Source organism: Dryobates pubescens, chromosome 2, assembly GCF_014839835.1.
Source record: "Dryobates pubescens isolate bDryPub1 chromosome 2, bDryPub1.pri, whole genome shotgun sequence".
NCBI lineage: Eukaryota > Metazoa > Chordata > Aves > Piciformes > Picidae > Dryobates > Dryobates pubescens.
In genome coordinates, this window is record NC_071613.1 from 3,024,943 (window position 1) to 3,039,996 (window position 15,054).

A 15,054-nucleotide genomic window follows, 5' to 3' on the forward strand; every position below is an offset into this window, starting at 1 on the left:
CTTCTTGACCCTCCTCACACCCATGTTGTTGCTCTCTCTTAGTTCTCCCCAAATACATGCAAACACCCCTCAAGCATCATCTTTCTACATGTCCCTGGGTCAGATCCAGAACTGAGTTTCTCTTTGGTTATGTACTGTTTACAGTAATATGAGCATCACCATTCTTGAAAGCTTCAGTCAGGTTGCTGCCCTTTCAGTCCCACTTCTAGGAGTCTACACCAACTTGTGTTTTATATACAGAATATAAACTCTTAAAAACACCATACTTTAAGTTCTTTACCCACCTTATCCTTTTCATTAAGACTGTCTGATTATCTTTTGATCCAAAAGGCTATGATGAGCCAGCTGGATTAAACATCACTTGAAGGAAAGGATAATGTTTCATACACTATCTGCCACTGCCAGATTAACACACTGCTCCAGAAGCAATGGTTTCCCAATCACAGAATCACCAAGGTTGGAAGAGACATCAAAGATCATCAAGTCCCACTGGTCACCACAGACCCCATGACTAGACCATGGCACCAAGTGCCACATCCAATCCCCTCCTGAACCCCTCCAGGGATGGGGACTCCACCACCTCCCTGGGCAGCACATTCCAGTGACGAATGACTCTCCATGAAGAACTTTCTCCTCACCTCCAGCCTAAACTTCCCCTGGTGCAGCTTGAGACTGTGTCCTCTTGTTCTGGTGCAGGTTGCTAGAGAGAAGAGACCAACCCCTTCCTGGCTACAACCTCCCTTCAGGTAGTTGTAGAGAGCAATGAGGTCTCCCCTGAGCCTCCTCTTCTCCAGGCTAAGCAACCCCAGCTCCCTCAGCCTCTCCTCACAGGGCTGTGCTCAAGGCCTCTCCCCAGCCTTGTTGCCCTTCTCTGGACACATTCAAGTGTCTCGATGTCCTTCTTAAACTGAGGGGCCCAGAACTGGACACAGGACTCAAGGTGTGGCCTAACTAATGCAGAGTACAGGGGCACAATGACTTCCCTGCTCCTGCTGGCCACACTATTCCTAATGCAGGCCAGAAAAGAACTTGTTTAACCTCCTGCTCCTCAAGGGGCTGGACAAGACATACTGGTGCTGTGGCAAACCCAAAGCTAGTGCTGCAGCAGCTGTCAAACGACATGAAATGGCCAAATCTGCCTGTGCTACCCTCAGCTGAGGCACTAATTTGGGTGTCTCTCTCTCTCTCTCCTCTGCTCAGCCAGTTTCCACAGAGCTCATGGGAACACCATTATGTCTGAAATCTGAACCATCTGGTCAATTGCAGAGAGATTTGCAAAGAAGCAAATAAGAAATGTGGGAGAAGAGAGAGAAAGAATAGCTGCAAACCAAGTATCTTAATCCCATCAGGAAAGTCTGCTTAAAACACAGTCACATCTATCTACATAGATAATAAAACCCCCAAGACACTAAATTACATTAAAAGGGTGTTGAATGGCCCATCCTAAGCACCACACTCAAACACAAGTGATGCTTAAAGTAATCCCAAACGTGCATTCTTAATGCTTAACTTTTCAGAACTTGGGGGTGGGGGGTGAAACATAGCACAGACACTACAGACTTTCACAGAAACTGCACAGGGGTACAACTCACTGAGAGAGTCCTTAGCCATTGGGATGTGCTGCCCAGGGAGGTGGTGGAGTCACCATCCCTGGAGGGGTTCAAGAGGGGATTGGATGTGGCACTTGGTGCCATGGTTTAGTCATGAGGTCTGTGGGGACAGGTTGGACTTGGTGATCTTTGAGGTCTCTTCCAACCTTGGTGATTCTGTGAAAACAAATTTAACTAAAAACCCCCAACCCTCACATAAAACCTTTTTGCCACAAAAAAAAAACCCCACATCCACAAGCACTCATTCCATTGTCCTAAAGATTCAATTTGCCAGAACCCATGCCTTCCCAAACAGAAGTAGTGCTGGCCCTTGCACTTGGAGCACCAGCACTTAGAGCACTTCCAGTTCTACATAAGTGAGAAGCAGTAATAAAGTTATTAATCTTTGCTGCCCCCCCTTTACTTAAATTACAAAACTGAGGTGAATCTCCAAGCCAGTTTCAACTACCAGACTCCTTAAGTAGGGACAATTCCTTACCTTTTGGACCTGTAACATTTAACAGTTACAAGTTTTTAGTTTATACTTAGAATAGAATAAACCAGGTTGGAAAAGACCTTCAAGATCATCCAGTCCAACCTATCACCCACCACCATCTGATCAACTAAACCCTGGCACCAAGTGCCTCATCAAGTCACATTCCCATGGCCAATCTCTTTCTGTGAAGAACTTCCTCCTTACATCCAGCCTAAACCTCCCCTGATGCAGCTTGAGCCTGTGTCTCTTGTTCTGGTGCTGGGTGCCTGGGAGGAGACCAACCCCCTCCTGGCTACAACCTCCCTTCAGGGAGTTGTAGATGGCATTAGGGTCACCCCTGAGCCTCCTCTTCTCCAGGCTAAGCAACCCCAGCTCCCTCAGCCTCTCCTCACAGGGCTGTGCTCCAAACCCCTCCCCAGCTTTGCTGCCCTTCTCTGGACATGTTCCAGCAACTCAACATCTTTCCTAAGCTGAGGAGCCCAGAACTGGACACAGGACTCAAGGTATGACTCAAAAGCAGCAGCATCATTGGCATGCTTGTGTAAACATTTGTGAAACAACAGATGAAAGTATTTATGAAGGTTTTCTTTGTTGTTTTTGTTTTTTTTCTTTTCCTCAAACACTGCTGCCTTATTACTTCTTAAAAGAGTTTTACTTTCTACCTTCCAATGACACTAAAAGTCCTCTTCTTCACATAAAGTGAGACTGCAGACCTCTTCTCTTCTACTCTGCCCAGGAAAAAGAATCACTGAGTTATAGAATAATAGAATAAACCAGGTTGGAAGAGACCTTCAAGATCATCATGTCCAACCCATCAACCAATCCAACACCACCTAAACAACTAAACCATGCAAACAAGCACCCTATCAAGTCTCCTCCTGAACACCTCCAGTGATGGCGACTCCACCACCTCCCTGGGCAGCACATTCCAATGGCCAATCTCTCTTTCTGGGAAGAACTTCTTCCTAACATCCAGCCTAAACCTCCCCTGGCACAGCCTGAGACTGTGCCTTCTTGTTCTGGTGCTGGCTGCCTGGCAGAAGAGACCAACATCCGTCTGTCTACAACCTCCCTTCAGGTAGTTGTAGAGAGCAGTAAGGTCACCCCCGAGTCTCCTCCTCTCCAGGCTAAGCAACCCCAGCTCCCTCAGCCTCTCCTCACATGGCTTATGTTCCAAACCCCTCACCAACTGTTGTCCAGTTCAGTTCTGATTAAAGCTCAGCTGTTAATGAAATTGTTTTGATTTGATTTCAGTTTGCACTAATGAAGCTGTTGACCCTCTTAGAACCTCCCTTCTTAGTTTTTCAACAGCTTCCCTAGTATCAGTCAAGGTTGGAAGGGACCACAAGGATCATCCAGTTCCAACCCCCCTGCCATGGGCAGGGACACCCCACGCTACATCAGGCTGCCCAGAGCCTCATCCAGCCTGGTCTTAAACACCTCCAGGGACGAGGCCTCAACCACCTCCCTGGACAGCCCATTCCAGGGCTTCACCACTCTCATGGGGAAGAACTTCCTCCACTGAGACAAAACCAGCTAAGTGTGAGTTGAATCACTGGTATTTTTAATACTATAAAATACATAAGAACACGAATAGATAGTTGTGCACTGAGCCAAAACTTACCCTGAGCTCTCCACCATACTAATCTCTCTCCAAACCTGTTACTTCAATGTTTATTCCTTTGGACTGTTCAGTGCTGAACAACTTCTGCAACAACTACTTTTTCAGCTCAAATGTCTCTACAGCAGACAAACTCAAGCAGTACACACAGAAAAGTCCAGAGGAACACCACTGACAAGCTTTCATCAAAATGAACATTTGTCTTTTTAATCAGTTTTCAGTTTTTGATAAACCCATTGGTCCCAGCCTATGCTTAGATTTCTTCTCTTAAAGAAACTTTGCAGAAGGCCCTTCTCCAGCCTAAAGAACACTAACCACTTAACAAAATAGTAAAACAAGGTGAAGAAGTCTACTTCAGTGACATTCACACACTAGAGAATCTATAGGACTGCTCTCTGGAACCGAGGTCAAAAGCAGTAGTTCAATACACACGTTAAAGCTGGTACCATCTCCAATAGATGCAGTTCCTTTCTCTTTCCCTCTGCTACTTGTACCCACCTTCTTCTTTCACTGCACCCACAAAACAAACTGGGTTAGGAACTATGCTTTGTAAGTCACCCAGCAAAGAAAAAAAAGAGAGGGTGGGCAGTTTTAGTGTGGAACAGGGCCATGATCCAAACCACCACACAATCATTAAAGTATTTGGGCAGTAAGACTAAAGCAGCAGTGGTAAGAAGAGTCTGAAAAGCTGGGACCAGCTTCCTTCAGCAGCACTGCTTGTGGGGAAGAAAGAGGGTGGGAGGAATCCCACCTCCAAACACCATGTCCATCCCTAAAACCCACACTCACCTGCCCCAAGCCTCACATGCAGAATCTCTCAGTGGTGTCACAGAATGTTTTTAGGAATGCAAACATATTAGCCTTATTTATCTCAGTAACATACACAAATGACTGGACTACTATCTCAACTGTAGTGATCACAACAGCAGTGCAATTACATACCTACACCATCCCACATATGACATGCCATTTTAAGCATTAAAGTTCATATTCCACTATAATAAATCCAAGCAGGTTACATATCTTGGAGCTGTATTTCAGCTCAGTTCACACTGGAAAGTTACACCACTAAGTTTATATTCCATAAAAGATTTACTAACTAACCTGCCTAATTAAGGTTGCAGAACCCTTCCATTTCTAAGATCCTGTCTTCAGTGCTTAAAACCAGCAACCAGCTGGTTTCAGGCAACCAGCACCACAACAAGAGGACACAGTCTCAAGCTGCGCTAGGGGAGGTTTAGGCTGGAGGTTAGGAAGAAGTTCTACACAGAGAGTGATTGCCCATTGGAATGGGCTGCACCCAGGGAGGTGGTGGAGTCACCATCATTGGAGGTGTTCAGGAGGAGGCTTGATAGGGTGCTTGGTGCCATGGGTTAGTTGATTAGGTGGTGTTGGATGATAGGTTGGACACAATGATCTCGAAGGTCTCTTCCAACCTGGTCTATTCTAAACCTTGCCAAACTAACCTTTGGCAAGACTTCTCTGTCCCTCACACACACCCAAAGTGATATATTCTGTTCATCTGTTGGAGTGTCAGTCTAAAAACCTCATTTCCCAAAAAAAAAAAAAAGAAAGAAAAACAAAGAGCAAATGTGTTTTATCCACATTAAACACACAATTTTTGTCTCCAGGTTTTTTGAAAAGCTCTAAAATGTCTCTGCTTTAGACTAGTTACACTGAATGAGAAACTGCATCTCTGACATAAAGACATCACCTCTGGCATACTCCAATACAGATGTGATCACACTGCTGGAGTGAAAAAAGTTCCTCCCTCACACACTCTGCTAAGAATTTGTGGACAAAGAATTTAACTCCCTAAAGATTTTGCTTCTGCAAATCAGAGCTGGCAAAAGTTTTCCAGTAAGTATTTCATATGGCTTCTAGAAGCCTACCATCAAGGAAAAGAAGAAAGGATACAGAGAACAGAGACACGTCGCTCAGGTATTCTTAGTCACATCCTTTCAGGCACTCAACCAACAACAAAGGGAGAAGTAAGATGACTAGTCTGAATTCATAGACTGAAAAAAATGACCCAGGAGAACCAGGAGGGATGAAAGCATATCTTACAGAAGAACTAGGAGGGATGAAAGCATATCCTAAAACCTTTCTGCATAGGTATTCCTCAATAATTTCATCTTTACTGTCCTTAGGCAAATGTGACAGATTTTATATGCTTGAAATAGCTTTTGTATTATCCAAAGTAGGTGAAACAGGGGCAGAGACTAATCCACTCTAAAAGCAAACAAACCAACCAACCAACAAAAAAACCCTTAAATAATCACAAGCACCAAAAATATTACTAACATATATAACAAACAAAACCAACCAACCCACCCCAAACAAACAAACCAAGACAACCCCCCCCCACCCCCACCCCCCCACCAAAACCTGTGTGGCTTTACTCTTAAGTTTTGTGCCAGAAGGCAGCAGACTTCTGTAGACAAAATTCAGAGGGCACTTCAATACCTCATCTTTTGAAATGATCCTTTAAAGCTAAATGTTACAACAGGGTAATTAAATGTAAGCTTTACTGCTTTTGACATATTGCTGAAACTGGATGAACTACGCAGAAGTCTGGTAAAGGCTGCAGCTCCTGTTCCAAAAAGGAGAGACAGGAATTTCCTGGTGTGATTTTTGTACCATTAAAATAGGAAAAGGGTCACTGTACAGCACTCTTTACAGATACATCACTTGCACAAAGAAGCTGACACTAAGCTCACAGTACTGCTTACCCCCTCTTACACAAAGGCAAAATGAACCTTTGCTCTGAGGCTACGGTAACAAAACCGTTCCAATGTCCCCAACTCATTCAACACTGACCTTTTCTTATCAAGACAGCTCAAAAATTACACACAAACTTCCTCTTACAAACTGCAAAATAAATTCAAAGATCCCTGCTTGACCTCAGTTTAACCCACACATCAGAGATCTCAACACACAGCCCTAGCATGAACTACAAGTTCATGTGGTACGTTGCTATCCAAATCTACTAAGTCACATCAGGTACTTTTGCACCTTCAAACCAAACAAGGACAACTTTTGTTTCTCCATTTCACACACTACCTGGTCCCAAACCCACAAAAGCTGTTTCCCCCATATCCCTCCCTGTTCAGTCCTCAGAGTAGTGACCAGTCCAAACCCAAAACACTATCAGTTAAATTTAAAAACAACAACGACAGCAACTCACACTGCAAGAACACAATAAAAACACACTGTAAGAGGAGGTTAAAAACCAATAGTAGGGTTAGAAACATAGATATGTATCCTGAAATAACATCTCCTCCCTTATCTGGGACCAAAAAAAATGTACTTGATCTCATCTGTTGCTCTCCAGCTTCTGCTGCACTTCCTGCCTGAGGAGAGTGACCAGCTTGTCATATGGAGCACAGGCACAGCATGCTGTTCTCACATGTTGTCACAGCAACTCCACCTGTGTCTTTTACAGTTCTAGAAGACAAAAGTACTCACATTCTTAGAAGACTTGAGAAGTTGAGGCTGTGGACTGAGGAAATGGAAACAAAAAGTTTTGAGTTAAGGAAATGAGATGAAGAAAGGGGAATTTTCCTCACTTGACAAAACCAGAACCTTCTTACATGCCCTACTTTCCTAGTGGACACAGAACAGCAACAGACAATACCATAGGATTGGATTACTTTCTATTAAGCACTGCATTGTTCTAACAGGAAGACTTTTGGAGCATGAAATACTTCAAGCACAACTCTCAAGGAAACCCCTTCCCAAGATGCACATAAGCCTGCTGACCACCACATAAGCCTGCAACACCTCTCCCCTCTGGTGGTCTGACAGGCAGATGAGCACTGACTGCTGCTGTGGACAGAGGGACTCATTCTCCACCAGCTCCTCCTCATCCCCAGCCAGAGGTACAGGCTGGGCACATATCACCTCTCTCTACAGTGGGAGCAAGCTGTGTGGAGCAGAGTGAAACACAAGATTAGCATCAGGAGCGTTGAGACTGCATTGTTAACCAACTACTCAGCTGTCCAATAGACTTGTGATTGCAATATTGCAACAACACTACCACAGGCTAATGTCAGCTTCTGCATTTAGACAGCAGGAAAAGACAACAGAACAGTTTGCCTAAGTGCATTTAAGCAAAGCAAGCTTTTCTCTAGCAGCCCTATTTTTAGCTATTTGATTAGATACAGGGATATTAAACTTGAGTCTGCAATAGTTACTTGCCCAAGGAAGTCTGAATACAGAAGACTGCTGCTTTAAAACTAGCTTTGTAGGTGAGCAGATGATCAGAAATTCACCACCACAGATCAGCTGCGTCTCTCTCCCATTACATGTACTGCATTACTTACATTAAATGACAAATTAAGAGTGTAGGGAGAAAAAGGTACTTGCCAACAAAGTATCAAGCACTCTCAAGTTTGCTTTCTTTAGAAGGCATCTTCCAACAAATGCAGGAAAATATTTAGAAGTGTTATCCAAAGGTGCCTTTCAGATCACACTAACATGCAGATCCCAAGTGTCCTAATTGAACAGCTCCTATGACAAGAGCAATACACTTGCACAAAAAGCCTCAGAACAGGAAAAAGGCTTAGAAGTCATAAAAAGGCCTTTCAGAAAGTACATAGAAATAAAGTAATATTGCCAGGCTATTGCATGCTCTTCACAAAAAGACAGTCAGTTTTCCTTTTCATAAGAAACACCCCAGAGTTCAAGAGAACAATGCAGATATTTATCATACTCTGCCCTTTAAAAATCAAAGGCAACCAATTATACCCACGCTCTCTTTCATACTCACATCTTAAGAAGAAAAAGATTAGGGGAAAGGAGAGTAACCTTTACAATTTCTTTTCCTGTTCCTGCCTTTATTTGCTTTGTCCAGTTATATGCTATCTCTCTGTGTAACATCAAGAGCATCTGCAAACAGAAACACCTACATTCATCAAAAGGCACAGATTGGAACTGCTGATACAGGCACCAATCATGTAATTTTTGTGACAAACCCTCTAGGATTCTAGCACAAAAACACAGGTTTATGTGGGGGTGTGGAGAAGAGCAGACCTAGTTCAGTTTTCCTCTGTTCCTCCAGCTTTATTCAATAAAATACACCAACAATTATGCAACAGCAGCTAAAGCCATATTTCCTACATTTGGTGGTGAGCTCTCTCCTACACAGCACACACAAACTTGCAGGGGGAAAAAAAAAAGCCTGCCCTGAATCTACTTTGCAGGCTGAGTTTAAGTGCCTAATTACAAATGGTTTATGTCACTTCTCAACCAGCAAGTGACCCAAGCTCAGAAGGGGAAAAGTCAATACATTAAAAAAACCCAAAAACACATCTTCAGCAGAACTGAAGCAGGACACCACCTCCAATTAAGAGACAAGTAAACTGATTTACCTGCTTACTTTCTCAATCAAGGACAAAGTAAAACCCCCAAACAAAAAGTAATCCAAAAACCTTCACTCCTGTACTCAACAGGAAAGGAAAAAGCCTTCCTCTTCTCAAGGAACCCATACATACCTATTATCTTGCATGTACTTTTGCAAAGCCTCTGTTTGACTTAGTTTTTGGAACTGAAAACAGAAGAATTCAAGAGCAATGTCTCTTTCCGACGCACCACTGCAAGTCTTAGACACCAGCTCTAATACAGTAGTACTTCAGATCTGACTTAGTTGCGTTGTGCTCTATAAAAAGAGGGGACCTAGCAACAGTCTTTTATGAAATTTATCGATCTGGAAACACACATAAATTACTCTAGGCACACTGAAGCTAGACAAATAGAGGTTTTCCAGGCTTGTTCTGCAGTGGTGATGAGAGTAAAGACAGACTGGACAAAGAAACAAGCTATTCTTGTTACTTATACCTTTCAGTATAAAACATGTATATGTTTTCATACATAAAGAAAACACTTCTAAATGGAAATAAGAACAAGTGTTTGCTTAAAATCCTCCCCAAAACAAATTCCATGCTTTATAGTGAAAAGCAAAAAGAAGGGCCTCCTTACCCATACACCATCCCAGAAAACACTTCAGTGTAGCTGTTTGCAAGTGACACTTCAAACAAACATACTAAGACATTTTGAGACTGTAAAACAAAGGATTTCAAATTGTCAAGATACATCAGCAACGCCAATCAACAGATGCTTCAGGAAGACTCCAGGATATGCAGATCATGCTAAGACCACTTTCCAAGCAAGGGGCAAAAGAAACCACACAGTTCTGCAGTCAGCAGTCACACTATCTCAGAGAAATTACCTCCCAAAACTGACAACCATATTGTCATGGGACAGTGGCTTGAATTTTAACTAGCACATTCAATACACACAGCAAATCCCCAGGGTCATGTGTTTTATGACTTTAACATTACCATTAGGCCCATAAACTTTCCCATTTCCAATTAACGACACACATGACACCTTGGAAGTCAATTCACCCTTCTGGAAGGACTTTGTGCTTCGAGGCATAAAGCAGACTTCCAAAAATACACCTGCCACTGCAAATACTATGTGGACTTCTTTTAATAAGCAGATATAAAGTTTTTCGGAACAGCATAGCTGGAAAAGCTTGAGCTGTATCAGGCAAAGCAGTTTTGAAGCAGTGCAACGTTGCAACGGTTCTAACCCAACAGACCAGAACCTAGCTTGCTGCTGCACTATCTCCTTAAGAAGAACTGGAAGCTCACCTATAGCATCCACAGAAACTTTCTGGGTCTTGGAAAGGCACATGACAGGGTACCCAAAAGTGCATTATCGAAGAGGCTTCAGCTCTTGCAGCCTAACAAAAAGAGTACTCCACATCTGGGTCAGCGCTGACTTTGACTAACCGGGAGTCTGATCAGACTCCAGACCTGTGTACTGCCATTCCTCTTTAGCCTTGCTTACATGGGTTAAGACCTGCCAATGCAGCCTGGGCAGAAGAGAGGGAAAGAATTTTAGGAGGACGGTTTGTATTTCGTACAGAGTAACTTCAATTACTCCCCTTTTCAAGGTCTAAGCACATACAAAGAATCGATGGTTGCTCTCTTGCACAAATCAGTGCATTTGAAGACAAGACTAGGGTCTTTCTTAGTACTTCAGCTCAGTCCATCACCTTGATGAACCTATGAATGCTTGTGAAGCAAAAATAAGTTCAGTCATAACTGCAAAGCAAGCATGCAGAGGGGAGAAGCCCTACAGATTCTGTAATTAGCTCTGCTAACAATTAATGAAAAGACATACAGTCGAGAAATACTGGGCATCACTATGTGTGTGGAAGAGGCTCTCTCTGTTTCCCTCCATTCTGAAGCAGCAGAAAAGACAGTTGCTGTTGCAAGGAATAGAAGACCTACTCTTCTGATACGGCTTTGTGTCAAACTTCATAGTCTTGTGCCCTGAGAATTTTAAGCGGAGATGACTTAGAGATGCAAGATTTGACAAAGAAAAGCTTGGCTCTATCAGCCACACACACACAGCACAAACTAATTCCCTCTTGAGCAACGTACCTTTTCCGTGTAACACTAAAACAAAGAGACAGTGGTGTCTGGGAAAAAACTGTATTCACAATTATGCCAAGATAACATACTGACTGAAAAATCCTTACTTAACCCATCAGAAGTTTGTATGCACAATGTGGAAAAACGTTTCAGCATCTCAGCCCAGAAATACAACATATCTGCACAGGAAACCTGGAAGAAAAACATCCCACACATCCACTACATTTAGATATTCCCCTAGACATTCCCATGCCAAAACATGCGTGTTTTAACACTTATTTACATCTTTAGTTACATGTATTTTAGATTAATAAGGCATTCTTACCTGTATATCCTGCCCACCAGCCCCAGGAAGACACCATAGCTAATAGCCACTTAAATAATACTCCTTCGATATACCAGAAGCTTTTACTATCCAACACTCGTAGAGGCTGCAGCATAATTAAATACAAGACGTAGGACGGAATAGCAACCAGGTTATTGGCGACCATAAAAGCGAACCTGAGGAGTGCTTTCAAACAGGTATAGCCCACCCGCCGGGCCTGCTCTAGAGTCACGGCCATTCTTTTCAGAGCGGAGAGCGCGGGACCGTCCTAAGGGGTGAAGAAAAAACAAGGCACAGGTAGCGCTTTCCGAGCGAGGCGAGGCGAAGGTACCCGCCCCAGACCCAACCCGCTCCTACAAGCTGCCCGCACCTGCCTCCTCCGTTAGTCACCGGGGAAGCTGCTACCCCCGCTCCAGGGGACAGGAAGGCAGGGACACTACCCTCCACCCGCCGTGGCAGCGAGCGGCCGCTCCCTTCACCTTAGCTCACCGGGCTGCGGGAGACCCCATCCCGCAGCTCTCCTCAGGAGGGCACACGCACGGTCCCAGCCGGCCTTCATCTCCCGCCCCCCAAAAGGTCGCGGGCGCTAATGTAGCTACCAGCGGCCTCTCCCCCCGCTGCTGACAGGACCCCGGGACCGCCGGCGGCGCTGAGGGGCGCAAGCGGCAGCGGCCCCGGCCGCGGCACTCACCTACGGCAGGGCGGCAGAGTAGCGGCGGCGGAAGCGGCAGCAAGGCTGGGGGAGCTGGGCCCGGCGACGGAGGCAGCAGTCTCGGCTGGCGGCGGCAGCTGGCGGTAGCTCATGAACCCGGAGGTGGCTGGACCGGCCGCAGCAGCGCTACTCGCCCTGCGGCTCCCTGTGGAGAGAGGGGGGCGGGCGGCGTGAGCGCGGGGGCCGGCAGCCGAGGAGGCGGGAGCGCCGGGCCGGGCGGGCAAGCGCAGACCGCGGGTTCACCTCGGTTCCACCGCCCCGGCGGCCGCGCCGGGCCTGGCGCCCCTTCCCTTCTCCGCCCCTTCCTTTACCCTCCCTCCCCGCCTGCCTGGGACCCCACCGAGCCCCTGCTCCGCAAAGACATGCCGGTGCCGCGGGAAAGGGAACGACCCTGCACCTGTTGGGAACGGGGGCCGAGTCCGCGCAGGGTCCGTACCTCGACCCCACCGCGGGCAGCAGGGGCTGCCCGGGGTTCATGCCGGCCGCTGGGGGCACGCTCCCCGCCCCCGCCGGCTGCGTGTCCGCCGTGACTGCCCGCCCGGCCGGCCGCCCGCTTGCAGCCGAGCAGCAGGGCTGGCGCAGCAGCGAGCGCCGCCCCCGCCGGGGAGCGCGGGCGACGGCGCCCCCCGCCCCCTCACACACACACGCGCTCACGTTCGGCGGCGCGGAGCGCGGTGGGCCTTGCCGCCCGGTTCACCGCTTTGCCCGCCTTAGGAGCGCCTCCTGCAGCGGACCGCAAGCCAGCCTCGGCTCTGCCGGGCGGGCATAGGTAGGGGCTGCTGTTCCTGCCTAGGGACGAGCGGGAAGCTGCAGGACCTGGCCTCACGCTGCCCTCTTCGTGACCTTCTGCTTTCACCCCCCTCTGCTGCCGTTTTGCCTGATTTCAGTAATCGGGGAAAGTGGAAGATGGGACACGTCACAGGTCCCATCAGCACCATCAGCAAGACTCTTCTGGCCCGGGCAGCAACAAGATGTTTTCTTTGTTCCCGTAGTCCCTTTTTTTTCTAGTGTTTTCCTTTTCTCTCATCCCAATCCTGCAGCCACAAACACCATCATCTGCTTTCAGAAAACCTCTGCAGGGATCTGTGATCCAGAGACACTTGACCTCGGCCCAGCAGCAGCTGAGGCAGGGCCATCACAGCCTCCTCCACACAAGCTGCACCCTTACAGAGCCACTCTGGGGTGGAAATCTTTTGCCTTGTGGGTAACTGCATCACCCTTTGTGGAAACACAGTTCATCGCCGTGCCTGTCAGACAAGTTTGTTTCTGCTTTCCTGGTAACCCCTGTACAGGGCAGGGAAGAGCACTATCGGACCTCCTTCAGTCCTCCAGACTGCATTGGTTTCTCAGCCTAGTTCAACTATTGCAATGTGTACACTGAGTGCAAGTGCTTATGCAAGTGACTTTTGACACCTTAAGAACACACGAAGGACTTCTGTGCTGAAAAATACAACATTTTAAGTTTCCTAACTGTTCGACTGGAAAAGAGAACTGCTCTTGCATGCAGATCGTGACACGTGGAAAGCTGGCCCCCTGTTTCCAGGACAATGAGGCTTCGGCGGTGACTGTACCATAACAAACCAAATCTCATCCTCCAGGCCAGGAAGAAAACAAAGTTCTCACTGCAGATAAATTTCATCTGAGAATTTTAAAATCTAAACAACCCAATGCCACCACGTTCAGTTAGAGCAAAACAAAACCTGAGGACCTGCTCGACCAGCAGGATGCATCTTACATAAATGTTTCCAAGTCTGGGTGTTTTTCTGTCTGTGTTATTTTTATTACGAGGTTAAATTTAACAGTTGCACTCTGTAATCATTATGGAATCAGCTGGAGCCGTTCTGAAGTGTTACCAGATTTGGTAAGGCTTGGGGTTTGGTCATTTGTTTGTTGGTGGGTGGTTTTTCTTTTCAATCTCATGCAGACATCTCTAGGCATACACTTGGCCTTAGAGTTACATTTTTGCATCCCAAGAGCAACATGAAGGCTTGTTTATGTGTTGCTGCTCCCAAGTTGGAAAACATTAAAATCATTTTTCCTAACATTTGGCACCCCTGAAAAAATTTTTACTCCAAATATTAGCCTGTGAAAAATGCTCTCAAATCGGATGCATCAAAAGGAGGGACTGCAGGAACTGTCAGGCAGCTAATGAGTAAGGCAATTTATATTGCAGGAATTGCACATGGGGAAGCGGGCATACAAAGCATTCTTTGTCAGAGTGACTGCCTTAGAGCTTAGGAAGCTGTGGTTTAGCACTTTGCTGAATGATCTAATAGCAAAGACCCACCCCTGTTCTTCATTTCCTGGCCTTCACATGGACAACCCGAGTCAGAGGGAGCATGCACAGTAAAATACCCCTCATGAGTCTTGAGATGCTTGCTGTGTGTCATTCAGACTGGGCCTCTGAAGAATCATTTCTAGAATAAAGTGACACATATGGATATATGTGAGCCATTACTAAACTAAACAGCCATTACCAAACTGAAACAAACAAGCAGTAAGCTGGAGGGGTTTTGGTAGTGGGGGGTGGTGGTGTGCCTGCTGCCAGCACTGCCCCCAGCACGGGCAGGGGGCCGGGCAGGAGAGCTGCCAGGTGGAAAGGCACCCTGGGGAGGGTGGTTGACAGCAGCTGAACATGAGCCAGCAGTGTACCCAGGTGGCCAAGAATGGCATCCTGGCCTGGATCAGGAACAGTGAGGCCAGCAGGAGCAGGGAGGCCATTCGGCCCCTGTACACTGCACTGGTTAGGCCACACCTGGAGTCCTGTGTTCAGTTCTGGGGCCCTCAGATTAAGAAAGATGTTGAGTTGCTGGAAGGTGTCCAGAGAAGGGCAACAAAGCTGGGGAGGGGTCTGGAGCACAGCCCT

At 46.5% G+C, this 15,054-nt stretch overlaps 1 protein-coding gene across 1 annotated transcript in view; it reads right to left on the reverse strand.

Moving 5' to 3' along the window:
• Positions 1–12,823, reverse strand: part of LPGAT1 (lysophosphatidylglycerol acyltransferase 1) — a 111,639-nt gene extending 98,816 nt beyond the window's left edge. Inside the window, exons 1-3 of the mRNA XM_054169291.1 lie at positions 12,625–12,823; positions 12,168–12,333; positions 11,477–11,744 (exon numbers count right to left, since the gene is read on the reverse strand). Coding sequence (XP_054025266.1) covers positions 11,477–11,714 — 238 coding nt within the window. The 5' untranslated portion in view covers positions 11,715–11,744; positions 12,168–12,333; positions 12,625–12,823. The remainder of the gene's footprint in view (positions 1–11,476; positions 11,745–12,167; positions 12,334–12,624) is intronic.
• Positions 12,824–15,054: the final 2,231 nt, after the last annotated feature.